Consider the following 25,809-nt stretch of genomic DNA (forward strand, 5'->3'; position numbering starts at 1 on the left):
CTACTGCAACACCCTGCTCTGTGGCCTACCAAAAAACAGGCTAGCCCCTCTCCAATCCCTTCTAAATGCAGCGGCCCGCCTCATTCACCTTTCCACACGCTCTTCCGATGCAGCCCCACTGTGCCGTTCTCTCCACTGGTTACCCATTACCCAGAGGATCCAGTTCAAACTCCTGACTCTGACATACAAAGCCCTCCACGAGTTGTCTCCTCCATACATCTCCTCACTAATCTCAAGATATTGTCCCTCCCGCAACCTTCGCTACTCCCAAGAAATTCTCCTGGCCTCTAAGCTGATCACCTCCTCTCATCCAGGACTTTACACGAGCATCACCCCTTATCTGGAACTCTCTTCCACAGCCTGTACGTCATGCTCCAAACCTGGACATCTTCAAACGCACTCTTAAAACACACCTTTTCAGACAAGCTTATAACATTCTATAGCCCTTATTTACTTTTCTGTTCACAATGTAATCAGAGGCAAAGGGTCACCGCCTCATCCATCCTCCCCCTCCCCCCTTACCTAGCGTGTCCCCCACTACCCACTAGATTGTAAGCCCGCAAGGGCAGGGTCATCCTCCTAATGTTTACTGTTCTTGTAACAATATTTGTGCTGCTTGGAACTCTGCTGTACATTTGTTAGTTGTACCTGTTCCCCTTGTCGTCTTATTGTGCTTTGTAAAGTGCTGCGGAATATGTTGCCGCTATATAAATAAATAATAATAATAATACTTTGAAAATAGAAATAGTAGTGCAAGAACTGGCTTCCCACTATTCCATTATTAAAGGGGGACACCAATGGGGGAAGTCGGTGAACGACCCATATTCAAATTTATAAGCAAAGAAAAGAGCTCCCCACATATGCATATCATCAGATTGGTCTCTGACATAGATACTGCAATCGCCAAGGTACAATCAGTAACAATCGTTATTGGATATAGCAAGGAACATAAAACCATCTATAAACAAGACATGGCCACGGCAGCTTCCTGCAACTATAGTCACCTGGCAATCTAAACAAACTGCGCCACCCTGTCCAAGTACAAGTAATAGACGGTCCTGATCAACAATACAGCAGGAAAAAGTAGAGGGCACAGATGTCATGGCGCCCTAGACTCCGCCCTCCATGAACCTAAAAACCCCACCTTACTGTACTGCAAGTGTACTGGCTGGCCCAGCTGTCACTCCTCCCGTAGTTCACTTGCCCGTCATAGGTAGCTACTGGTGCCCCTCAGTATTAGGCAGCTACTGGTGCCCCTCAGTATTAGGTAGCTAGAGGTGCCCCTCAGTATTAGGTAGCTAGAGGTACCATCAGTATTAGGTAGCCAGAGGTACCATCAGTATTAGGTAGCTAGAGGTGCCCCTCAGTATTAGGTAGCTAGAGGTACCATCAGTATTAGGTAGCTACTGGTGCCCCTCAGTATTAGGTAGCTAGAGGTACCATCAGTATTAGGTAGCTACTGGTGCCCCTCAGTATTAGGTAGCCAGAGGTGCCCCTGACTGAAGGGAGATCTCAGCAGTGTAACGCAGAGTGCTGGGTGACTAACCTCTCATTTACACCCTCATCTGGAGTCAGCATAGGGAAGGAGGGAGGGAGGTGCTAGGGGGAGGGGAGTGAGATGCCCCTCCATTATCAGGTGCCTACACTGCCTTATGGTAAATCCGGCTCTGATCGTGCCAAATACACTGCCCAATCACGGCTACTTTTTCCTGATGTATTGTTGATCAGGACCGTCTATTAATTTTACTTGGACAGCGTGGCACAGTTTATTTACAGTGGGTTGCAAAAGTATTCGGCCCCCTTGAAGTTTTCCACATTTTGTCACATTACTGCCACAAACATGCATCAATTTTATTGGAATTCCACGTGAAAGACCAACACAAAGTGGTGTACACGTGAGAAGTGGGACGAAAATCATACATCATTCCAAACATTTTTTACAAATAAATAACTGCAAAGTGGGGTGTGCGTAATTATTCTGCCCCCTTTGGTCTGAGTGCAGTCAGTTGCCCATAGACATTGCCTGATGAGTGCTAATGACTAAATAGAGTGCACCTGTGTGTAATCTAATGCCAGTACAACTACAGCTGATCTGTGATGGCCTCAGAGGTTGTCTAAGAGAATATTGGGAGCAACAACACCGTGAAGTCCAAAGAACTCACCAGACAGGTCAGGGATAGAGTTATTGAGAAATTTAAAGCAGGCTTAGGCTACAAAACGATTTCCAAAGCCTTGAACATCCCACGGAGCACTGTTCAAGCGATCATTCAGAAATGGAAGGCGTATGGCACAACTGTAAACCTACCAAGACAAGGCCGTCCACCTAAACTCACAGGCCGAACAAGGAGAGCGCTGATCAGAAATGCAGTCAAGTGGCCCATGGTGACTCTGGACGAGCTGCAGAGATCTACAGCTCAGGTGGGGGAATCTGTCCATAGGACAACTATTAGTCATGCACTGTACAAAGTTGGCCTTTATGGAAGAGTGGCAAGAAGAAAGCCATTGTTAACACAAAGCATAAGAAGTCCTGTTTGCAGTTTGCCACAAGCCATGTGGGGGACACAGCAAACATGTGGAAGAAGGTGCTCTGGTCAGATGAGACCAAAATGTAACTTTTTGGCCAAAATGCAAAACGCTATGTGTGGCAGAAAACTAACACTGTACATCATACTGAACACACCATCCCCACTGTCAAATATGGTGGTGGCAGCATCATGCTCGTGGGGTGCATCTCTTCAGCAGGGACAGGGAAGCTGGTCAGAGCTGATGGGAAGATGGATGGAGCCAAATACAGGGCAAACTTGGAAGAAAACCTCTTGGAGACTGCAAAAGACTTGAGACTGGGACGGAGGTTCACCTTCCAGCAGGGCAATGACCCTAAACATAAAGCCAGGGCAACAATGGAATGGTTTAAAACAAAACATATCCATGTGTTAGAATGGCCCAGTCAAAGTCCAGATCTAAATCCAATCGAGAATCTGTGGCAAGATCTGAAAACTGCTGTTCACAAACGCTGTCCATCTAATCTGACTGAGCTGGAGCTGTTTTGCAAAGAAGAATGGGCAAGGATTTCAGTCTCTAGATGTGCAAAGCTGGTAGAGACATACCCTAAAAGACTGGCAGCTGTAATTGCAGCAAAAGGTGGTTCTACAAAGTATTGACTCAGGGGACCGAATAATTAAGCACACCCCACTTTGCAGTTATTTATTTGTAAAACATGTTTGGAATCATGTATGATTTCCGATCCACTTCTCACATGTACACCACTTTGTATTGGTCTTTCACGTGGAATTCCAATAAAATTGATGCATGTTTGTGGCAGTAATGTGACAAAATGTGGAAAACTTCAAGGGGGCTGAATACTTTTGCAACCCATTGTAGATTGCCAGGTGACTATAGTTGCAGGAAGCTGCCGTGGCCATGCCTTGTTTTTAGATGGTTTAATGTTCCTTGCTATATCGAATAAAGATTGTTTCTGATTGTACCTTGGCGATTGCAGTATCTATTTCAGAGACCAATCTGATGTTATGCATATACAGGGAGTTCTTTTCTTTTCATTTGCCTGTAAACCTCCATATGTTCTCCGCATGCTCCAGTGTTGTTACACAAGTCAGATATATACTGGTTGCTTAATTGGACTCCCCAAATATTGTCCCTAGAAAGTTGGAGAAACTATCAGAATAAGAGGTCTGCTAAAGGACTATTTGTTCTTTCACCAAACCTATTCTAAAGCACTGTGGAAAATGTGACAGCACTCTATTAATGCATAGTAATATAAGAATGAGTCCTCGTCCACCCCCAACCACCTCTCGGTGGGAGTCCCCCAAGGTTCAGTCCTTGGCCCCCTACTGTTCACCCTATACACATCCTCCATTGGCAAGGTTATCTCCTCCATGGGTTTTAACTATCATCTGTATGCAGATGACACCCAGATCTACCTCCACACCCCTGACATATCCACCACTACCATGGACAAGGTCTCCTCCTGCCTATCAGCCATCTCCTCCTGGATGTCCGCTAGGTTCCTAAAACTAAATCTAGACCAAACGGAATTTATGATCTTCCCACCACGGCCATCCACGAACCTCCCAGATGTGCAGGTCACTGTTAACCACACTACCATTCGCCCTACCTCTCAAGCCCGCTGTCTGGGTGTCACCCTGGACTCCGCACTCTCCTTCACTTCCCACATCTAAAACCTCACAAAGTCCTGCAACTTCCACCTTCGTAACATCTGTAAGATTCGCCCTTTCCTGACCTCTGCCACCACCAAACTCCTCATCCATGCCATCAAAATTTCCCGCCTTGACTACTGCAATGCCCGTCTGTCTGGTCTCCCTATGACCCGAACAGCCCCACTGCAGTCCATCTTGAATGCGGCAGCCAGAATTATCCACTGCTCCCATCGCTCCACCATGGCGGATCCCCTCCTTGAATCCCTCCACTGGCTTCCTATCCAGTCCAGAATCAGATTCAAGATACTGTGTCTGACCTACAAATCTGTCCACAAAACCTGTCCAACCTACATTTCCGATCCTTTTCAGAGGTACACACCTAGCTGCTTACTCCGCTCCTCCAATGAACTTCGCCTAACCGCCCCCCGCATCACCCAGTCCCATGCTTGCCTCCAGGACTTCTCAAGAGCTGCTCCAACACTATGGAACTCCCTACCTCCACCCATTAGGGTTTCCCCCTCCTTCAACATCTTCAAGAAGGTCCTGAAAACTCACCTATTTTACTCTGGCCTACCCCCCCCCCCCCTCACAAGTGCTCCAAACCCACAACGGAACTCTAGTCCCCTACCTTTCGTGTCCCTACCTCTCCCTCTAGATTGTAAGCCTTCGGGCAGGGTCCTCCTCCTTTTGTGTCCTACCTAATCACGCACCTTTACTGTATTTGGTTTGCATGTATTGCCTTATTGCTGTATGTCACCCCTAAATATTGTCTGTAACCCAAACTAATGTCCAGCGCTGAGTAATATGTTGGTGCTTTATAAATACAATAAATAAATAATAATAATAAATAAGAATGATGTACGTGACATTATGCTGATCTGCTGACCTCCTGCATGTCTCGCTTGACAGGTGGAACAGCTGAAGAAAATGATGAAGGAAGAGTTTATGCCTTGGGTGTGTCGGCATTTAGTGCTGAAGTGTGTCAGCATCCATATGGGCCTCCATGTTTATTATTGCATCTTCCTGGACGCCCTGAAGAACACGGAGTTTAACAAAATGGTTCTAGCAGAAACCTACAGCAACATTAAGGTGCGTATCTCATGAGGGATCTCAGTCAGGGTCTCGGGATATAGGTGATCTGGTGTCTGATTGCCATTGTTTGCCTGACAGGTGCTGCTGGCATCGGACAAGGTCCCCACCAAACTCTGTGAGAGATCTGCTCTGAGGAACTTGGGGAAGTGGCTGGGGATGATCACCTTGGCCAAGTGTAAGCCCATCTTGCTCAAGGTTAGTTCTCCTCTGTGTGTTTCCACCGCTTGGATCTCGTATATGGGGAGATTTTTTTTTCCATTTAACCTGCGAAATGTAACCCTTGCTATGTTTAATTGTCAGGACCTGGATATGAAGTTGTTGCTGATAGATGCTTATGCTAAAGGACAGGAGGAACTTCTCTACGTTGTGCCATTTGTCACCAAAGTTATGGAGTCTGCCAGCTGCAGCATAGTACGTATATGGACCTTCAGCATATGGCAGTTACCCTGACTCTAATGATTGGCCGTCTGGAGTAGACAAGACACTGAACATTTATATTACGCTTTTCTCCTGGTGGACTCAAAGCACCAGAGCAGCAGCCACTAGGATGTGCTCTATAGGCAGTAGCAGTGTTAGGCCAGAACTGCAGCCACTGGGGGGGGGGGGGGCGCTCTATAGGCAGTAGCAGTGTTAGGCCAGAACTGCAGCCACTAGGGAGCACTCTATAGGCAGTAGCAGTCTTAGGCCAGAGCTGCAGCCACTAGGGGGCGCTCTATAGGCAGTAGCAGTGTTAGGCCAGAGCTGCAGCCACTAGGGGGCGCTCTATAGGCAGTAGCAGTGTTAGGCCAGAACTGCAGCCACTAGGGGGCGCTCTATAGGCAGTAGCAGTGTTAGGCCAGAGCTGCAGCCACTAGGGGGAGCTCTATAGGCAGTAGCAGTGTTAGGCCAGAGCTGCAGCCACTAGGGGGCGCTCTATAGGCAGTAGCAGTGTTAGGCAAGAACTGCAGCCACTAGGGAGCACTCTATAGGCAGTAGCAGTCTTAGGCCAGAGCTGCAGCCACTAGGGGGAGCTCTATAGGCAGTAGCAGTGTTAGGCCAGAGCTGCAGCCACTAGGGGGCGCTCTATAGGCAGTAGCAGTGTTAGGCCAGAGCTGCAGCCACTAGGGGGCGCTCTATAGGCAGTAGCAGTGTTAAGCCAGTGCTGCAGCCACTAGGAGGCGCTCTATAGGCAGTAGCAGTGTTAGGCCAAAGCTGCAGCCACTAGGGGGCACTCTATAGGCAGTAGCAGTGTTAGGCCAGAGCTGCAGCCACTAGGGGGAGCTCTATAGGCAGTAGCAGTGTTAGGCCGGAGCTGCATCCACTAGGGGGCACTCTATAGGCAGTAGCAGTGTTAAGCCAGAGCTGCAGCCACTAGGGGGAGCTCTATAGGCAGTAGCAGTGTTAGGCCAGTGCTGCAGCCACTAGGCGGCGCTCTATAGGCAGTAGCAGTGTTAGGCCAGAGCTGCAGCCACTAGGGGGCACTCTATAGGCAGTAGCAGTGTTAGGCCAGAGCTGCAGCCACTAGGGGGCGCTCTATAGGCAGTAGCAGTGTTAGGCCAGAGCTGCAGCCACTAGGAGGCGCTCTATAGGAAGTAGCAGTGTTAGGCCAGAGCTGCAGCCACTAGGGGGCGCTCTATAGGCAGTAGCAGTGTTAGGCCAGAGCTGCAGCCACTAGGGGGCGCTCTATAGGCAGTAGCAGTGTTAGGCCAGAGCTGCAGTCACTAGGAGGAGCTCTATAGGCAGTAGCAGTGTTAGGCCAGAGCTGCAGCCACTATGGGGCGCTCTATAGGCAGTAGCAGTGTTAGGCCAGAGCTGCAGCCACTAGGAGGCGCTCTATAGGAAGTAGCAGTGTTAGGCCAGAGCTGCAGCCACTAGGGGGCGCTCTATAGGCAGTAGCAGTGTAAGGCCAGAGCTGCAGTCACTAGGAGGAGCTCTATAGACAGTAGCAGTGTTAGGCCAGTGCTGCAGCCACTAGGAGGCTCTCTATAGGCAGTAGCAGTGTTAGGCCAGAGCTGCAGCCACTATGGGGCGCTCTATAGGCAGTAGCAGTGTTAGGCCAGAGCTGCAGCCACTATGGGGCGCTCTATAGGAAGTAGCAGTGTTAGGCCAGAGCTGCAGCCACTAGGGGGCGCTCTATAGGCAGTAGCAGTGTTAGGCCAGAGCTGCAGCCACTATGGGGCGCTCTATAGGAAGTAGCAGTGTTAGGCCAGAGCTGCAGCCACTAGGGGGCGCTCTATAGGCAGTAGCAGTGTTAGGCCAGAGCTGCAGCCACTAGGGGGTGCTCTATAGGCAGTAGCAGTGTTAGGCCAGAGCTGCAGCCACTAGGGGGCGCTCTATAGGCAGTAGCAGTGTTAGGCCAGAGCTGCAGCCACTAGGAGGCTCTCTATAGGCAGTAGCAGTGTTAGGCCAGAGCTGCAGCCACTATGGGGCGCTCTATAGGCAGTAGCAGTGTTAGGCCAGAGCTGCAGCCACTGGGGGCGCTTTATAGGCAGTAGCAGTGTTAGGCCAGAGCTGCAGCCACTAGGGGGCGCTCTATAGGCGGTAGCAGTGTTAGGCCAGAGCTGCAGCCACTAGGGGGCGGTCTATAGGCAGTAGCAGTGTTAGGCCAGAGCTGCAGCCACTAGGGGGCTCTCTATAGGCAGTAGTAGTGTTAGACCAGAGCTGCAGCCACTAGGGGGCGGGCTCTATAGGCAGTAGCAGTGTTAGGCCAGAGCTGAAGCCACTAGGGGGCGCTCTATAGGCAGTAGCAGTGTTAGGCCAGAGCTGCAGCCACTAGGGGGAGCTCTATAGGCAGTAGCAGTGTTAGGCCAGAGCTGCAGCCACTAGGGGGCGCTCTATAGGCAGTAGCAGTGTTAGGCCAGAGCTGCAGCCACTAGGACACGCTCTATAGGCAGTAGCAGTGTTAGGCCAGAGCTGCAGCCACTAGGGGCGCTCTATAGGCAGTAGCAGTGTTAGGCCAGAGCTGCAGCCACTAGGGGGTGCTCTATAGGCAGTAGCAGTGTTAGGCCAGAGCTGCAGCCACTAGGGGGCTCTATAGGCAGTAGCAGTGTTAGGCCAGAGCTGCAGCCACTAGAGGTGCTCTATAGGCAGTAGCAGTGTTAGGCCAGTGCTGCAGCCACTAGGAGGCGCTCTATAGGCAGTAGCAGTGTTAGGCCAGAGCTGCAGCCACTAGGGGGCGCTCTATAGGCAGTAGCAGTGTAAGGGAGTCTTGCTCAAGATCTCCTTACTGAATAGGTGCTGGCTTAGTGAACAAGAAGAGACAAGAACACTGTTCTCCTGTGTTAGCTGCAGAACCCTTAACCGACACACTATCCAGGCACCTGTCATTGTTCCTGGGGGCAGGGCCGGATTTACCATAAGGCACTGTAGGCATGTGCCTATAGGCGCCTGATGTTGGAAAGGCGGCTCACTCCCCTCCCCCAGTGTCTCCCTCCATTCTTCCCTATGCAGACTTCCAAGCGGAATGTAAATGAGAGGTTACTCACGCTGGTCTTGGCATTTCACTGACCAGATCTCCCTTCAGTCGGGGCACCTCTAGCTACGTAATACTGAGGTCCTCTAGCTACCTAACACTTGGGGTCACCTCTGGCTACTTTGGGTTAGGTAGCTAGAAGTACCCTAAATGTTAAGGGGCACCTGTAGCTACCTACACCAGGCAGGAGAAGTAGGGGAGAGGTAAAAGCTGGGACAGTCAGCACACGTGCGGTGAGGTTTGGCTGGGGTTTGTCGGTCCATGGAGGGCGGAGTCTAGGGTGCCAGGACATCTGTGCCTATAGGCTCCTGTGATGTAAATCTGGGCCTGCATGCATGGAGGGCGGAGTCTAGGGTGCCAGGACATCTGTGCCTATAGGCTCCTGTGATGTAAATCCGGGCCTGCATGCATGGAGGGCGGAGTCTAGGGTGCCAGGACATCTGTGCCTATAGGCTCCTGTGATGTAAATCCGGGCCTGCATGCATGGAGGGCGGAGTCTAGGGTGCTAGGACATCTGTGCCTATAAGCTCCTGTGATGTAAATCCAGGCCTGCATGCATGGAGGGCAGAGTCTAGGGTGCCAGGACATCTGTGCCTATAGGCTCCTGTGATGTAAATCCGTGCCTGCATGCATGGAGGGCGGAGTCTAGGGTGCTAGGACATCTGTGCCTATAGGCTCCTGTGATGTAAATCCGTGCCTGCATGCATGGAGGGCGGAGTCTAGGCTGCCAGGACATCTGTGCCTATAGGCCCCTGTGAATGGAGGGTGGAGTCTAGGGTGCCAGGACATCTGTGCCTATAGGCTCCTCTGAGGTAAATCTGGGCCTGTGGGGGGAGATAAAAAAACAAACAAACATGGGAGAACCGGGAGCCCCTTACGATGTAGTATGTAAAGTAATGCAGAAAGGAAAGACAAATAGGGTACTCACAAAACAAGGTTGCAGAACGGCAACCATGGATTTTCACTTGAAGGAAGAGTCAAAGACCACCAAGAGAGGGTTGACTTGCTTCGGTGTGGTTAGATCACACTCCAAGAAAAAGGATTAGACAATGGAAAAATGTATAAACAAACAATTGCCCAAAGTAAAAACTGAGGTGTAATACTGGGAGGGAGGCATTTTGAAGGATATGTAAATTGATTAAAAAGAGTTCCAAAGGCAATAAAAACTCACTCCAAGTCGAGGTCTGATATAAGATACAAAAATAATTTATTCTAAAACACAACAACGTGTTTCGAAGGCATCCACCCGCTTCCTCAGGTCAATAAAACCGAGGCTCAAGGTAAGAGTGAATTGACTCGGAGTGCCCATAGTGTCTATATCAGGCATTGTCTTGGGGTTCGTTTTTCATCATTTCACACATCCTTTGGGGTGCCTCCCTCCCAGTATTACCCTGACTCTGATGATTACTGAAATCCTTTCTTCTGTGCAGGTTTTCTGGCCCCCAAATCCATGGACCATGGGAATTCTGAATGTCTTGGCAGAGCTTCATGGAGAGCGCGATGTAGACGTTAGTAGCACAGTAGCATTAGAGTTTTTGTCCACTTTCTCCCGTTCTCTTTGCTATCCTTTAACACGATGATCTTCTCAATTTCCTTAGCCACAGCTGAAATTTCAGATAGAACATTTGTGTGGCTTTTTGAGCATCAAGATTAGTGACTTGCAGCCTTCAAGTCTCCTGAAAAAAAGGGAGCCTCTGAAGTCTGCGGATGAAAAACTCTCCGAGCCAAAGAAAGATGTGAAACAGCCAACGAAGATATCCAACATTACTAGTGTGAAGGCGTGGCCCAGCTATACAGCCGGCAAACTCCAGACTTCAGGTGAGGAGCAGGAGACTAATGCTTTATTTATAGGTAAGATCTGTTTAGCGTACTTTTGGATGTCCTATCTCTGCTACATATGTACGGTAATTGAATGATCCTGTATTTCTCCAGCTACGGACACCACACCAGCCCTCACCACCAACTGTGAAGCAATGGTTCCCCCACAGCCTCAGTATGACTACTGTGATATCCATGTCAATTCATTTTCTGAAGTCACAGCTCACATCACCATCAATCCAACAGTGAGTGGTTAATTGGACATTCTTCGCTGTATTACTGAAGATGCTTGTGCAGATTTTTTTATTTTATTTATATCAACCACTAAAGAAGTATTTATTAACTAGATCTGGACCGATGCAGTACGAATGTACGTCCAACAGATGGTGCTAAGCCCCTGACTGGATGTAAACTCTACGTCGCATTAACCACCGCACCCGCCGATATGTCCCCGCCGCAATTTGCTGCCCTGCTGTCTCTATGACGGCAGAGCACTGTGAGCCGGGCAGGAGCCGTATTCATTGGCCCCTGGCCCTGTCATCACTGTAAGCCAATCCCATTGGCTTACATTGATTGACAGGGTCAAGAGCCAACGAAAGCGGCTTCTGACCGGCGCACAGCGCTCTGCCCTCATAGAGACGGCAGAGAGTGAAGCCTGCGGCGGGGACAGAGCGGTGGATTTTCGTCGGGAAGCACCATTTTAATGTACCAGCAGCCTCTGGTCCTTAAAGAGACACTGAAGCGAAAAAAAATATATGATATAATGAATTGGTTGTGTACTATGAATAATTACTAGAAGATTAGCACCAAAGAAAATATTCTCATAATTTTATTTTCAGGTATATAGTGTTTTTTCTTACATTGCATCATTATATAATATGTACAGATTACACAACACTCAGCATTCTAAATGATTATTTCAGAGCAGTCTGTGAACTAATGACCTCTCCTCTGGCAGAGAAAAAGTAATTAGTTCAGGAACAGTTGAGATAATAAAAGTCAGAAGACAGCCCTCTCCACGACTTTGCAAGTCGTAAAGCTTAATGGCTTTTTTGCATAGAGATAACAACTGGAGTTTCTTAACTCTTCCTGTACTGGAAACAATTAGACTGATGTATCGGATCTTAATGTTTTATTTCTTAGCTGTACTACACATACAAATCATAATATCATCATTTTTTTTCGCTTCAGTGTCTCTTTAAGGGGGCAGAGGCTGCTGGTACCAAAGTGGTTAAAGGATACCCGAGGTGACATGTGACATGATGAGATAGACATGTGTATGTACAGTGCCTAGCACACAAATAACTATGCTGTGTTCCTTTTTTTCTTTCTCTGCCTGAAAGAGTTAAACATCAGGTATGCAAGTGACAGCTTCTGCCTGGGTCAGACCCTCACTGATAAGTAATTACAGCCATAAAACACTTTTCTGTCAGTAAATGGCATCTGAGAGCAGAAAAGAGATAAAAAAGGTCAATAATTTATAGATTTTAGCTCTGGCATACTTCAATGAAGGTGTCACTGAGCAGAGACAATGAAACAGTAAAAATGTAAAAACTAGATTTAAGTATAAAATACAACTGTGGGATATCTAAAAATTCATTTTTAGGAGAAGGAGGATAGATACAGTTGTTTTTCTCATTGGTTTATTTTCACCTCGGGTGTCCTTTAAGAAAAGTGTACACAGTAAGCAATACAGCAGTACCATGAATAGAAAACAGATATACAGTTAACAGCTACAGCCGTCAATCCAAACATGTCCATGGGTAAGGCAAAAGATTTAGTGACTTTGAATGAGGGCTGATCGTCGGTGTAAGAAGAGCTGGTGCTGCATCTCTGAAATGACGACTCTTTTAGGATTTTCTCACCCAACAGAATTTTGGGTGTTTAGAGAGCGGCAGTTAAGAAAAAAACCTTCATGTTGAGGACTATTCTGGTCAAAAAAGGTGAAAAATGAGTAGCACGCGTAGTCCGCAGCAACAGAAGGGCAACAACACAACAAATTACAGCGTAATTCAATGCAGGTGCATCATAAAGCATATATCAACACATAAAAGAATGGACTTTAACAGCAGGAGACCATCAAGAGTGCCTTTGGTATCACAGAAAAATAGGAAAAGACGCCTGCTGTGGGCCCTTGCCAACATGCTCAAATGGTCTCAAATTGGTTTGAGGAGCATCAATCAGACTATAACCTGCTTCCATGGACAGCTCAGTCTCTTGATCTCAATCCTAATTTAGAATTTGTGGGACGAACTCGAAAGATCACTTCAAAGCTTGGAAAGTCTACCCTCCAATCTGACCCAACTTAGAGCTGCCATTATGTCAGCAGGACCAACATTCCTCAGCAACGGTATCAGCATCCAAATGAGTCCATGTCAGGAATATCGGCTGTGATCAGAGCTAAAGGTGGACCAACTCGTTATTAGCGGGTGTCTCTTATTTTTTGGCCACTCAGTGTATCAGTTGTTGGGTAATTATCACTTTTCCAGGACTGTAGGACTAACTTTCTGACTATGAACAAAGAGCGTATAATATCAATTGTAAGGTGTTCAAACATACCACATCACCAAAAACTCTTAACACTTCATCCACCTCTACAGTATATCTACGTCCTCTGTGACTTCATCTAAGCCCCGAGTCAGTAGATATACGTCCTCTGTGACTTCATCTAAGCCCCGAGTCAGTAGATATACGTCCTCTGTGACTTCATCTAAGCCCCGAGTCAGTAGATATATGTCCTCTGTGACTTCATCTAAGCCACGAGTCAGTAGATATATGTCCTCTGTGACTTCATCTAAGCCACCAGTCAGTAGATATACGTCCTCTGTGACTTCATCTAAGCCCCGAGTCAGTAGATATACGTCCTCTGTGACTTCATCTGAGCCACGAGTCAGTAGATCTACGTCCTCTGTGACTTCATCTAAGCCACGAGTCAGTAGATCTATGTCCTCTGTGACTTCATCTAAGCCACGAGTCAGTAGATATACGTCCTCTGTGACTTCATCTGAGCCACGAGTCAGTAGATCTACGTCCTCTGTGACTTCATCTAAGCCACGAGTCAGTAGATATACGTCCTCTGTGACTTCATCTGAGCCACGAGTCAGTAGATATACGTCCTCTGTGACTTCATCTAAGCCACGAGTCAGTAGATATACGTCCTCTGTGACTTCATCTAAGCCACAAGTCAGTAGATCTACATCCTCTGTGACTTCATCTAAGCCACGAGTCAGTAGATCTATGTCCTCTGTGACTTCATCTAAGCCACGAGTCAGTAGATATACGTCCTCTGTGACTTCATCTAAGCCCCGAGTCAGTAGATATACGTCCTCTGTGACTTCATCTGAGCCCCGAGTCAGTAGATCTACGTCCTCTGTGACTTCATCTAAGCCACGAGTCAGTAGATATATGTCCTCTGTGACTTCATCTGAGCCACGAGTCAGTAGATATATGTCCTCTGTGACTTCATCTAAGCCATGAGTCAGTAGATATACGTCCTCTGTGACTTCATCTAAGCCCCGAGTCAGTAGATATATGTCCTCTGTGACTTCATCTAAGCCACGAGTCAGTAGATATATGTCCTCTGTGACTTCATCTAAGCCACGAGTCAGTAGATATATGTCCTCTGTGACTTCATCTAAGCCACCAGTCAGTAGATATACGTCCTCTGTGACTTCATCTAAGCCCCGAGTCAGTAGATATACGTCCTCTGTGACTTCATCTGAGCCCCGAGTCAGTAGATGTACGTCCTCTGTGACTTCATCTAAGCCACGAGTCAGTAGATATATGTCCTCTGTGACTTCATCTAAGCCACCAGTCAGTAGATATACGTCCTCTGTGACTTCATCTAAGCCCCGAGTCAGTAGATATATGTCCTCTGTGACTTCATCTAAGCCACGAGTCAGTAGATCTACATCCTCTGTGACTTCATCTAAGCCCCGAGTCAGTAGATATACGTCCTCTGTGACTTCACCTAAGCCACGAGTCAGTAGATATATGTCCTCTGTGACTTCATCTAAGCCACGAGTCAGTAGATCTACGTCTTCTGTGACTTCATCTAAGCGACGAGTCAGTAGATATACGTCCTCTGTGACTTCATGTAAGCCACGAGTCAGTAGATATACGTCCCCTGTGACTTCATCTAAGCCCCGAGTCAGTAGATATACATCCTCTGTGACTTCATCTAAGCCATGAGTCAGTAGATATACGTCCTCTGTGACTTCATCTAAGCCACGAGTCAGTAGATATATGCCCTCTGTGACTTCATCTAAGCCACGAGTCAGTAGATATACGTCCTCTGTGACTTCATCTAAGCCACGAGTCAGTAGATATACGTCCTCTGTGACTTCATCTAAGCCCCGAGTCAGTAGATATACATCTTGTAGCAGAAGCAGTGCTGTGCAGGATTGGGCTTGCTCCTGTGCACATTTCTGGCACTATCTGATGCAGCACTATTTGGTGAATGGGAATATAGGTTTCCTGAGCTAATGAGATTGATTTTTACCATTAGAAATACTTTTCTTTTCTCAGTTCATTGTGAAAAACACACTCTGTAGCATTATTTCAGAATCCAATATCTTCACCATAAATTGTGACAGGAACAGCCAAACAAAATGTGTGGTTTTTATCTACAGTAGCACTTTTTATTTTTAAACTGGAATTGGTAAAACTGAAAAATAATGTGTTTTTCTATTTTTTTTCTTTGTTTTCCCATTAAAATTCATACAAAACAAAATTGTTCGAGGGAAAAAAGGGCATACAATGCAAGCCTCGTTTGTCTTGAAAAAAACAATATATATTTCATTTCTGTGTCATAAGCAGTGATAAAGTTATTGCTGATTAAATAAGGACATAGCTAAACTGTCAAAACTGCTCTGGTCCATAAGTGGGAAACAAGGTTTGGATGCGAAGTGGTTAATACACATATAGTTGCAGTTCTAGGGATCATCCAGTGGTGATTTTACAACTATGATCTATTTCCCCCACAGATCCCTCTCTTCCAGACTTACCCACACCTCAAGCAATATGTGCATCAGGCTTTTGAACGAGCTGTGCAAGAGCTGGTGCACCCTGTAGTGGAACGTTCTATTAAAATTGCCATGGCCACCTGCGAGAACATTATCTGTAAAGACTTTGCTTTGGACTCAGAGGAGTCTCGGATGCAAGTGTCAACCCATCACATGATGCGCAACTTGACGGCTGCCATGGCCATGGTGATCTGCAGAGAGCCTCTCCTGATGAGAATCGCAACCAACCTCAAGAACAGCTTTGCCAAGTCTTCATTGGTACGTTGACAAATCAAACAAGACTTTGTGGTGTAGTGATGGTGGTCTGGGTACAGTAGATGTTAAATGTTGTTGTGCTCCTCAGGATGCCTCCCCCCAGCAGCGGGAGCTTATGGAACAGGCAGCCAATCAGGTGGCTCAGGATAATTATGAGCTGGCATGCTGCTTCATACAGAAGATGGCGATGGAGAAGGCTGGGCCAGAAATGGACAAGAGGCTGGCAGTGGTAAATCTCGTAGCTCTTTCCTTCTCTGCTTGTGGGTAGGTTTGACGTAGCATGATGTCGTGACTTCATACTTCCTCCTTCCAAAGCCGAAAGGAGGAAGTATCGGAGTCATTTGAATTAAGTGACCTCCTCCTGACCCTGTCTGCAGGTGCAGTGCTGTGGTGTTTAGGTGAATGTTCCGGAATGAAACACCAACACTTTGTGTGTCCATACTATAGAACACAGCCCATTTAGCAACGTAGGAACAAGACCTCAAATCTGCCCTGCTTGAAACAGACATCGAAAGTTTTCTTAACGTGTACCTGTAAGAAACAAAAGAGCTCCTGGGGGCTACTTACCTCTGGATCCTAAAGAGGCTTCCCTCATCCTCCGCAGCGGAGGGGATCCAGCGCTTGGACCCTCCGAAGATCTCCTTGTCAGCGGTGTGCACTGGTGCACTATTGGCCCTCCACTTGGGTTCCGCCAGAAATAGCTTAGCTCAATCAGGTCTGCTTTATTGCACGTGAGCCCTCTGAGCCTGTGCAGTAGAGCGGACATCATCGGCTCACCTATTTCCACCAGAGCCCGAGCAGAGAGATGCTACTGGCAGGTAAATGTAAATATTATTGTCGGCTTCTGCTTCGGGCTGCCAGCGCTGGCGGAGGGAGACGGGGTGCCTCATTAAGATCCAGAGGCTTCCTCCACCCGAAGTAAGTAACCCCCCCACCCCTCCCCGAGACACTTTTCCCAACAGGTCTACTCTAAAGCAAATTTCAGACATTTTTATATGTATTACATAGAACGTTATTATAAATTAAAGGTTCCCAGAGACAAGGAAAACTAAAAATGTATACATACCTGGGGATTCCTCCAGCCCCCTCCGGCTTGATTGAACCGACACTGCTGTCCTCAGCCTTCTGTATCTTCGGTAACGAGTCCCATCATCTCGGTCAGTCGTGGCCAGTCGGCGCGTGCACAGTGCGCTCCTCCCTCTTATTCCCGTGGCTGGGAGCATTCTGCGTCTGCGCAACATGGCAGGAGTGAGGCGGAGGGGCACACTGCGCATGCACCGACTGGCCGTAATGATGGGACCCGATACCGAAGATACAGGAGGCTGAAGATGGTGGCGAGGGAGTGAGGGGGCTGGAGGAAGCCCCAGGTATGACATTTTTTTTCGTTTTCACTCGTCTCAGGTACCCTTGAAATATGCATAAACAAAAGTTTTTGGGGAAAAAAGTAGTAATTATAAAAACTCATGCTTCACAAATTCATAGCTCTTCATTTCCTAACCTGTGTCCTCTGTGGCTTGACTTACACATTACAGGGCCTTGGAAAAAGTATTTACCCCTCTTCATTTGCCTTTGGATTTTCTGTTCAATCTTCTATAAGGTTTTGTAAACAAAGTCAAACAGGAGAAATAGATTTTACGATCTTCATCTGGATTGTAAAAACAGGGAACACCAAGAGCCCCAATAATGTAATTCCTACTGGACAAGGTGGTGCAATAAGTTTGTATTGCTAGATACACACAAGTCAGGGTCACCAGCAGGCAACCACTGTAAAGGCAGGTGGGGAGATTGTCCTGACCCCACTCAGGATTAAGAAGTCGCTCTCTGTAGACAGGAAAAAAGGGTGGCAACTCTCCACCAAGGGTGGACTCAAAATTGTATACAATGAACAGAGGCGCCAAAAGTATAAGATTAGATTAAATGAGCTTAAATACCAATTTAAATGGCAAAATTGAAGGAGGAAGTGGTGGTTTTACCTCCCTCAAGCAGACACGACAACGACTGCGATTCAGACAGTCAAACACATTTATTAGGAACTCCATAAAGAAATGCAACGCATTTCGCAGGTTCAACCCCGCTTCATCAGGCAATATAGTGAGGAGTATCAAACAATCTGCACAAGGATTCAAGTTAAGCGCCTCTGTATTCATCTGGATTTTATGTAGCATAGATGACATAACATTATAGCCCAAATTGTTGAAGTGACATGAAAATATAGAAAAGAAAAGCGAATACTGAGAAGTTATGAGTAATGTTCTATTAAATATGTATAAAACTGCATTTTCAGTAATTAATGTATATGTACTTAAAGTGTACTTGAGATGAAAATTATGAAAATATTTATACTTACCTGGGGCTTCCTTCAGCCCCCTTTAGGCCGTTGGCTTACTTGGCATCCTCCCGGGCTGCTCAGATTATCCGCTGGTTGGCCCGATCTTTTCTTCCAGTCGGCTCAGTTGTGCTGTACTGGGCATGCCCAGGCGTGTCCGCGCCCCATCGCTTGGAGCGTTCTGTGCAAAAGTACTGCACAGGCACAGAAAGGGAGCCCGATGGCTGTGCAGGGGGCTGGGCCACCCATGCACAATACAGCAAGATTCTCGGCGGAAGAAGAGACCGGGCCAGCCAGCTGACAATTGGCATGTCCTGGGAGGATGGTCAGGGAGCCAACGGCCTAAAGGGGGCTGACGGAAGGCCAAGGTAAGCATAAATGCTTTAATCATTTTTATCTCAGGTTTCCTTTAAATGTGCTTAAAGGATACCCGAGGTGACATGTGACATGATGAGATAGACATGTGTATGTACAGTGCCAAGCACACATATAACTAGGCTGTGTTCCTTTTTTTCTTTCTCTGCCTGAAAGAGTTAAATACTTAAACATAAAATAAAACTGGAATATCTTAAAAAGTCATTTTTAGGAGAAGGAAAATAGATACAATTGTTTATTTAATTAGTTTATTTTCGCCTCGGGTGTCCTTTAAACACTATATATACTTTTCTAATCTACAGATTGTTTCCTAGAGCTGTCCTGTAAGTCTTTTAGCCGTAATTATTGTAAGCTCTCTGCCTGTAGTGGGGTTGATATGTTATGTTGTGCAGGAATATGAATTGCGGAAACACGCCAGACAGGAAGGGCGACGTTACTGCGACCCTTTTGTGCTGACTTACCAAGCGGAGCGGATGCCGGAGCAGATCCGACTGAAGGTACTGATGACATTTGTCCGCTAGTCCTGCTGAGCAGCCCAGCGTGTAAAATATGTGATTGGCTGTCATGTTTGGGTTTCGTCCTCTCAGCTGTCCTCCGTTTATGTTAGAAAATGTAGATTTCAACCTTGAAGTGTGAATTCATGTTTGCTGAGAAATAAACGAAGAACTACGGTATTCTGGAGGTGCCCCCAATGTAATACAACTCTTACTAAAGTGTTAAAAACTGTTTAAAAAGGAGATGCAGTGTTGGTCTTACCTCTCCTGACCATGGGAGGGAGACAAAGTGCAGACCCCAGGTGCTTCTTGTGTGTTAAAGTATCAAAAGTCACAATTATTTAAAAAAAACTCTCACTAACTCTGGCAAGAGTATCACCAGGATTGGCAGGAGTCAGATTTTTCACTGCACTGGTATTCAGAACTCAGCCTGGGACCGCAAGGCTCGGCAGACACTAAAGGGTATCGCTAGGGGCTTCCTCCGAGTAGAAAGACTTCTTTGAATTGACTGTGGATCAGTAGAACGTTGCTCCCCCTCCCCCAGGAGTTCCTTTTGCCACAAATTTCTGCAAAAACTCGGTAATACATTTTTATTGAGCACTATAATGGAGCCAGCGCTGGATTCCCTGCAGCTACAGGGGAGGGACCCTGAGGCTTTCCCCCTCCCGAGGTAGGGTTCTTTTTTTAGTACAGATTCTCTTTAAAGAAAGGTAACAAGGTAAGACCAAGACCAATACTGACTCTCCTTTTTAAACTGTTTTTAAGTGTTTATTTACATTGAGCACCTCCTCTAGTTCTTAGCTTATCGTGTTGGGAGGTGTGTTTTTATGTAGTTTGGCCTAAGAACCCCTTAGGAATGCAACCAACCAGTACCTAGAAAACCTGAGCAGGGGCAGCCATTCCCCCGCAGGCTCTGCTGGTGGTTGCAATTCTTACAACCTACCTTTGTGAGTATAAAATCTATACTATTGCTTATAGTCCAAATACTTAGACACACTGCACCAACTGGCTCCTAGGGCTCGATTCACAAAGCGGTGCTAACCCAGTTAAAGACTTTGGGCTTGATTCACAAAGCAGTGCTAACCTACTTAGCACGTCTAAAGTCTTTAGACGTGTTAACCAGGGTGATAAGTAGGTTAGCACTAGATTTCTCAATCAGATCGTGCGCTAAATTTACGCGCGCAAAGTTTTACGCGCGCAAAGTCCTATGCGCGCTAAGTCCTATGCGCGCTAAGTCCCATAGGCTTTAGTGGGCACTTCGCGCGGAGCGACCTGCGCTCTGTGCAGTGTGCGCGTAAAGTTTTACGCGCATAAAGTTTTGCGCGCGAAAAGCTTGTTTAGACGTGCTAAGGGGGTTTTCACAGGCGTGCTAAAAGTTAGCACCGCTTTGTGAATCAGGCCCTTTAGGCGTGATAACCATTGCACCACGCTGGTGAAAAGCCAGTTTAGGCGTGATAAGTTTAGATAAGTTTACATCGCGCACAAAGTCCCGCACGCAAAGCAGCGGCATTAAACTCTATGCGAAGTGCACCGGACTTTGCTAGCGCAAAACTTTTGATCAGCTGTGCATTGCGGTGCTAACCCAGTTGGTGCTTAAACTTATCACACCTAAACTTATCACACCTAAACTTATCACACCTAAACTTATCACACCTAAACTTATCACACCTAAACTTATCATGCCTAAAGTGAGTTTAGGCGTGATAAAGGGCTTTTCACCAGCGTGCTAACTGTTAGCACCACTTTGTGAATCAGGCCCCTAAACTTATCACGCCTAAACTGGCTTTTCACCAGCGTGGTGCAATGGTTATCACGCCTAAAGTCTCTAACTGGGTTAGCACCGCTTTGTGAATTGAGCCCATTGTCTTCATTTTTGCTTTTCTCAGTTATGCCTTGTTCTTGGAATTAGAGCTTGTGCACACTAGGGACCTGATTCACAAAGCGGTGCTAACAGTTAGCACGCTGGTGAAAAGCCCTTTATCACGCCTAAACTCAGTTTAGGCATGATAAGTTTAGGTGTGATATATTTAGGTGTGATAAGTTTAGGTGTGATAAGTTTAGGCGTGATAAGTTTAAGCACCAACTAGGTTAGCACCGCAGTGCACAGCTGATCAAAAGTTTTGGGCTAGCAAAGTCTGGTGCACTTCGCATAGAGTTTAATGGCTCTGCTTTGCGTGCGGGACTTTGCGCGCGATCTAAACTTATCTAAACTTATCACGCCTAAACTTATCACGCCTAAACTGGCTTTTCACCAGCGTGGTGCAATGGTTATCACGCCTAAAGTCTCTAACTGGGTTAGCACCGCTTTGTGAATCGAGCCCAAGGGGTTCGATTCACAAAGGCATTTCGCATGCGACGTTATCGGCGCACCGCACAGTGCTAAACTTTGCGCGTGTGACCGCTTGCGCACATATTAGCGCGTGAAGCGGCCTTTTCGCGTCTTAAGTGCCACTTCACTGGGGTGCTAACACTTAGCACCCGTTAGTGAATCAAGGCCCAGGTCTGGAAACGTATCCGTTTTTAAAACATGATCAAAACCGGAGACACGGATAGCAATGTTAAAAATAGCAGCCGTCTTCACCCAAACAAAAAACGGATTCGTCTACGTTTGCGGGGACCCGTTTTTAAAACCTGAACGGAAGGTCCGGATCTGCTGCATTTTCATGCAACGGATCTGGAACCTGATACACGCAGGGGTAGTGAAGGGCAATAGAAAAACGGATCCTCCCCTCTACACAGGCAGATTTGGACACAGAAATGGATGCGTTTCTGTGTCACAGCCTGTGGGAGGAGAGGGGGCCGCCATGCTGGAGGGGTATAGCAGGCAGGACTGGGGGTGGCAGCAGGATGTCCCTCACCCCCTCACCTGGGTCCCCGTCCTTGCTACCCTCTCCAGCTACATGCCGCAAAACTTGTTACAATGTATAGCGGTGGCGAGCGGGGAGCTTACCTTCCCCTCCTACTTCCTCCGCTCGTCGCGTCAATTCCTGCAGGGAGGCAATGCAGGCAGTGACGCAGCGAGTGGAGGAAGTGGAGAGAAGGTAAGCTCCCCGCTCCCCGCTGCTATACATTATAACAAGTTTTACGGCATGTAGCTGTAGAGGGTAGCAAGGACGGGGGACCGAGGTGAGGGGAGGGGGGACATCCCACTGCCACCCGCGTCCTGCCTGCCATACCCCTCCAGCATGTGGTGGCTGCCTCTCCCCCCACGGCTGGGCATACGTTTCCACGAACTGGAACACCATAGTGAGCAGGAACCAATGGTAAGGAGACAGGACTAGTAGCAGAACACCATAGTGAGCAGGGGCCAATGGTCAGGAGACAGGACCAGTAGCAGAACACCATAGTGAGCAGGGGCCAGTGGTCAGGAGACAGGAGCAGTAGCAGAACACCATAGTGAGCAGGGGCCAATGGTCAGGAGACAGGACCAGTAGCAGAACACCATAGTGAGCAGGGGCCAATGGTCAGGAGACAGGAGCAGTAGCAGAACACCATAGTGAGCAGGGGCCAATGGTCAGGAGACAGGAGCAGTAGCAGAACACCATAGTGAGCAGGGGCCAATTGTCAGGAGACAGGAGCAGTAGCAGAACACCATAGTGAGCAGGGGCCAATGGTCAGGAGACAGGAGCAGTAGTGGAACACCATAGTGAGCAGGGGCCAATGGTCAGGAGCAGTAGCAGAACACTATAGGGAGCAGGGGCCAATGGTAAGGAGACAGGACCAGTAGCAGAACACCATAGTGAGCAGGAGCCAATGGTCAGGAGACAGGACCAGTAGCAGAACACCATAGTAATCAGGGGCCAATGGTCAGGAGACAGGACCAGTAGCAGAACACCATAGTAATCAGGGGCCAATGGTTAGGAGACAGGACCAGTAGCAGAACACCATAGTGAGCAGGGGCCAACGGTCAGGAGACAGGAGCAGTAGCAGAACACCATAGTGAGCAGGGGCCAATGGTCAGGAGACAGGAGCAGTAGCAGAACACCATAGTGAGCAGGGGCCAATGGACAGGAGCAGTAGCAGAACACCATAGTGAGCAGGGGCCAATGGTAAGGAGACAGGACCAGTAGCAGAACACCATAGTGAGCAGGGGCCAATGGTCAGGAGACAGGAGCAGTAGCAGAACACCATAGTAATCAGGAGCCAATGGTCAGGAGACAGGACCAGTAGCAGAACACCATAGTAATCAGGAGCCAATGGTCAGGAGACAGGACCAGTAGCAGAACACCATAGTAATCGGGCCAATGGTCAGGAGACAGGAGCAGTAGCAGAACACCATAGTGAGCAGGGGCCAACGGTCAGGAGACAGGAGCAGTAGCAGAACACCATAGTGAGCAGGGGCCAATGGTCAGGAGACAGGAGCAGTAGCAGAACACCATAGTGAGCAGGGGCCAATGGTCAGGAGACAGGAGCAGTAGCAGAACACCATAGTGAGCAGGGGCCAATGGCCAGGAGACAGGAGCAGTAGCAGAACACCATAGTGAGCAGGGCCAATGGTCAGGAGACAGGAGCATTAGCAGAACACCATAGTGAGCAGGGCCAATGGTCAGGAGACATGACCAGTAGCAGAACACCATAGTGAGCAGGGGCCAATGGTAAGGAGACAGGACCAGTAGCAGAACACCATAGTGAGCAGGGGCCAATGGTCAGGAGACAGGAGCAGTAGCAAAACACCATAGTGAGCAGGGGCCAATGGTAAGGAGACAGGACCAGTAGCAGAACACCATAGTGAGCAGGGGCCAATGGTCAGGAGACAGGAGCAGTAGTGGGACACCATAGTGAGCAGGAACCAATGGTAAGGAGACAGGACCAGTAGCAGAACACCATAGTGAGCAGGAGCCAATGGTCAGGAGACAGGACCAGTAGCAGAACACCATAGTGAGCAGGGGCCAATGGTCAGGAGACAGGAGCAGTAGCAGAACACCATAGTGAGCAGGGGCCAATGGTCAGGAGACAGGAGCAGTAGCAGAACACCATAGTGAGCAGGGGCCAATGGTCAGGAGACAGGAGCAGTAGTGGAACACCATAGTGAGCAGGGGCCAATGGTCAGGAGCAGTAGCAGAACACTATAGGGAGCAGGGGCCAATGGTCAGGAGACAGGAGCAGTAGTGGCACACCATAATGAGCAGAGGCCAATGGTCAGGAGACAGGACCAGTAGCAGAACACCATAGTGAGCAGGAGCCAATGGTCAGGAGACAGGAGCAGTAGTGGCACACCATAATGAGCAGAGGCCAATGGTCAGGAGACAGGACCAGTAGCAGAACACCATAGTGAGCAGGAGCCAATGGTCAGGAGACAGGAGCAGTAGCAGAACACCATAGTGAGCAGGGGCCAATGGTCAGGAGACAGGAGCAGTAGCAGAATACCATAGTGAGCAGGAGCCAATGGTCAGGAGACAGGAGCAGTAGCAGAACACCATAGTGAGCAGGGGCCAGTGGTCAGGAGACAGGAGCAGTAGTGGGACACCATAGTGAGCAGGGGCCAATGGTCAGGAGACAGGAGCAGTAGCAGAACACCATAGTGAGCAGGGGCCAACGGTCAGGAGACAGGAGCAGTAGCAGAACACCATAGTGAGCAGGGGCCAATGGTCAGGAGACAGGACCAGTAGCAGAACACCATAGTGAGCAGGGGCCAATGGTCAGGAGACAGGACCAGTAGCAGAACACCATAGTGAGCAGGGGCCAATGGTCAGGAGACAGGAGCAGTAGCAGAACACCATAGTGAGCAGGGGCCAATGGTCAGGAGACAGGAGCAGTAGCAGAATACCATAGTGAGCAGGGGCCAATGGTCAGGAGACAGGAGCAGTAGCAGAACACCATAGTGAGCAGAGGCCAATGGTCAGGAGACAGGACCAGTAGCAGAACACCATAGTGAGCAGGGGCCAATGGTCAGGAGACAGGAGCAGTAGCAGAATACCATAGTGAGCAGGGGCCAATGGTCAGGAGACAGGAGCAGTAGCAGAACACCATAGTGAGCAGGGGCCAATGGTAAGGAGACAGGACCAGTAGCAGAACACCATAGTGAGCAGAGCCAATGGCCAGGAGACAGGAGCAGTAGCAGAACACCATAGTGAGCAGGGGCCAATGGTCAGGAGACAGGACCAGTAGCAGAACACCATAGTGAGCAGGGGCCAATGGTCAGGAGACAGGGCCAGTAGCAGAACACCATAGTGAGCAGGAGCCAATGGTCAGGAGACAGGGCCAGTAGCAGAACACCATAGTGAGCAGGAGCCAATGGTCAGGAGACAGGAGCAGTAGCAGAACACCATAGTGAGCAGGGGCCAATGGTCAGGAGACAGGAGCAGTAGTGGGACACCATAGTGAGCAGGAACCAATGGTAAGGAGACAGGACCAGTAGCAGAACACCATAGTGAGCAGGAGCCAATGGTCAGGAGTCAGGACCAGTAGCAGAACACCATAGTGAGCAGGGGCCAATGGTCAGGAGACAGGAGCAGTAGCAGAACACCATAGTGAGCAGGGGCCAATGGTCAGGAGACAGGAGCAGTAGCAGAACACCATAGTGAGCAGGGGCCAATGGTCAGGAGACAGGACCAGTAGCAGAACACCATAGTGAGCAGGAGCCAATGGTCAGGAGACAGGAGCAGTAGCAGAACACCATAGTGAGCAGGAGCCAATGGTCAGGAGACAGGAGCATTAGCAGAACACCATAGTGAGCAGGGGCCAACGGTCAGGAGACAGGAGCAGTAGCAGAACACCATAGTGAGCAGGAGCCAATGGTCAGGAGTCAGGACCAGTAGCAGAACACCATAGTGAGCAGGAGCCAATGGTCAGGAGTCAG

General features: G+C 48.3%; 1 protein-coding gene across 1 annotated transcript in view; it reads left to right on the forward strand.

The window, feature by feature from the left end:
• LOC137537773 (CCR4-NOT transcription complex subunit 1-like) overlaps positions 1-25,809 on the forward strand; it is a 96,958-nt gene that overhangs the window by 18,554 nt on the left and 52,595 nt on the right. The window contains exons 3-11 of the mRNA XM_068259735.1: positions 5,085-5,264; positions 5,346-5,462; positions 5,568-5,678; positions 10,149-10,226; positions 10,317-10,569; positions 10,651-10,781; positions 15,522-15,818; positions 15,904-16,044; positions 18,909-19,013. Of these exons, the coding sequence (XP_068115836.1) occupies positions 5,085-5,264; positions 5,346-5,462; positions 5,568-5,678; positions 10,149-10,226; positions 10,317-10,569; positions 10,651-10,781; positions 15,522-15,818; positions 15,904-16,044; positions 18,909-19,013 (1,413 nt within the window). The remainder of the gene's footprint in view (positions 1-5,084; positions 5,265-5,345; positions 5,463-5,567; positions 5,679-10,148; positions 10,227-10,316; positions 10,570-10,650; positions 10,782-15,521; positions 15,819-15,903; positions 16,045-18,908; positions 19,014-25,809) is intronic.

Source organism: Hyperolius riggenbachi, chromosome 11 (genome assembly GCF_040937935.1).
Source record: "Hyperolius riggenbachi isolate aHypRig1 chromosome 11, aHypRig1.pri, whole genome shotgun sequence".
Lineage (NCBI taxonomy): Eukaryota > Metazoa > Chordata > Amphibia > Anura > Hyperoliidae > Hyperolius > Hyperolius riggenbachi.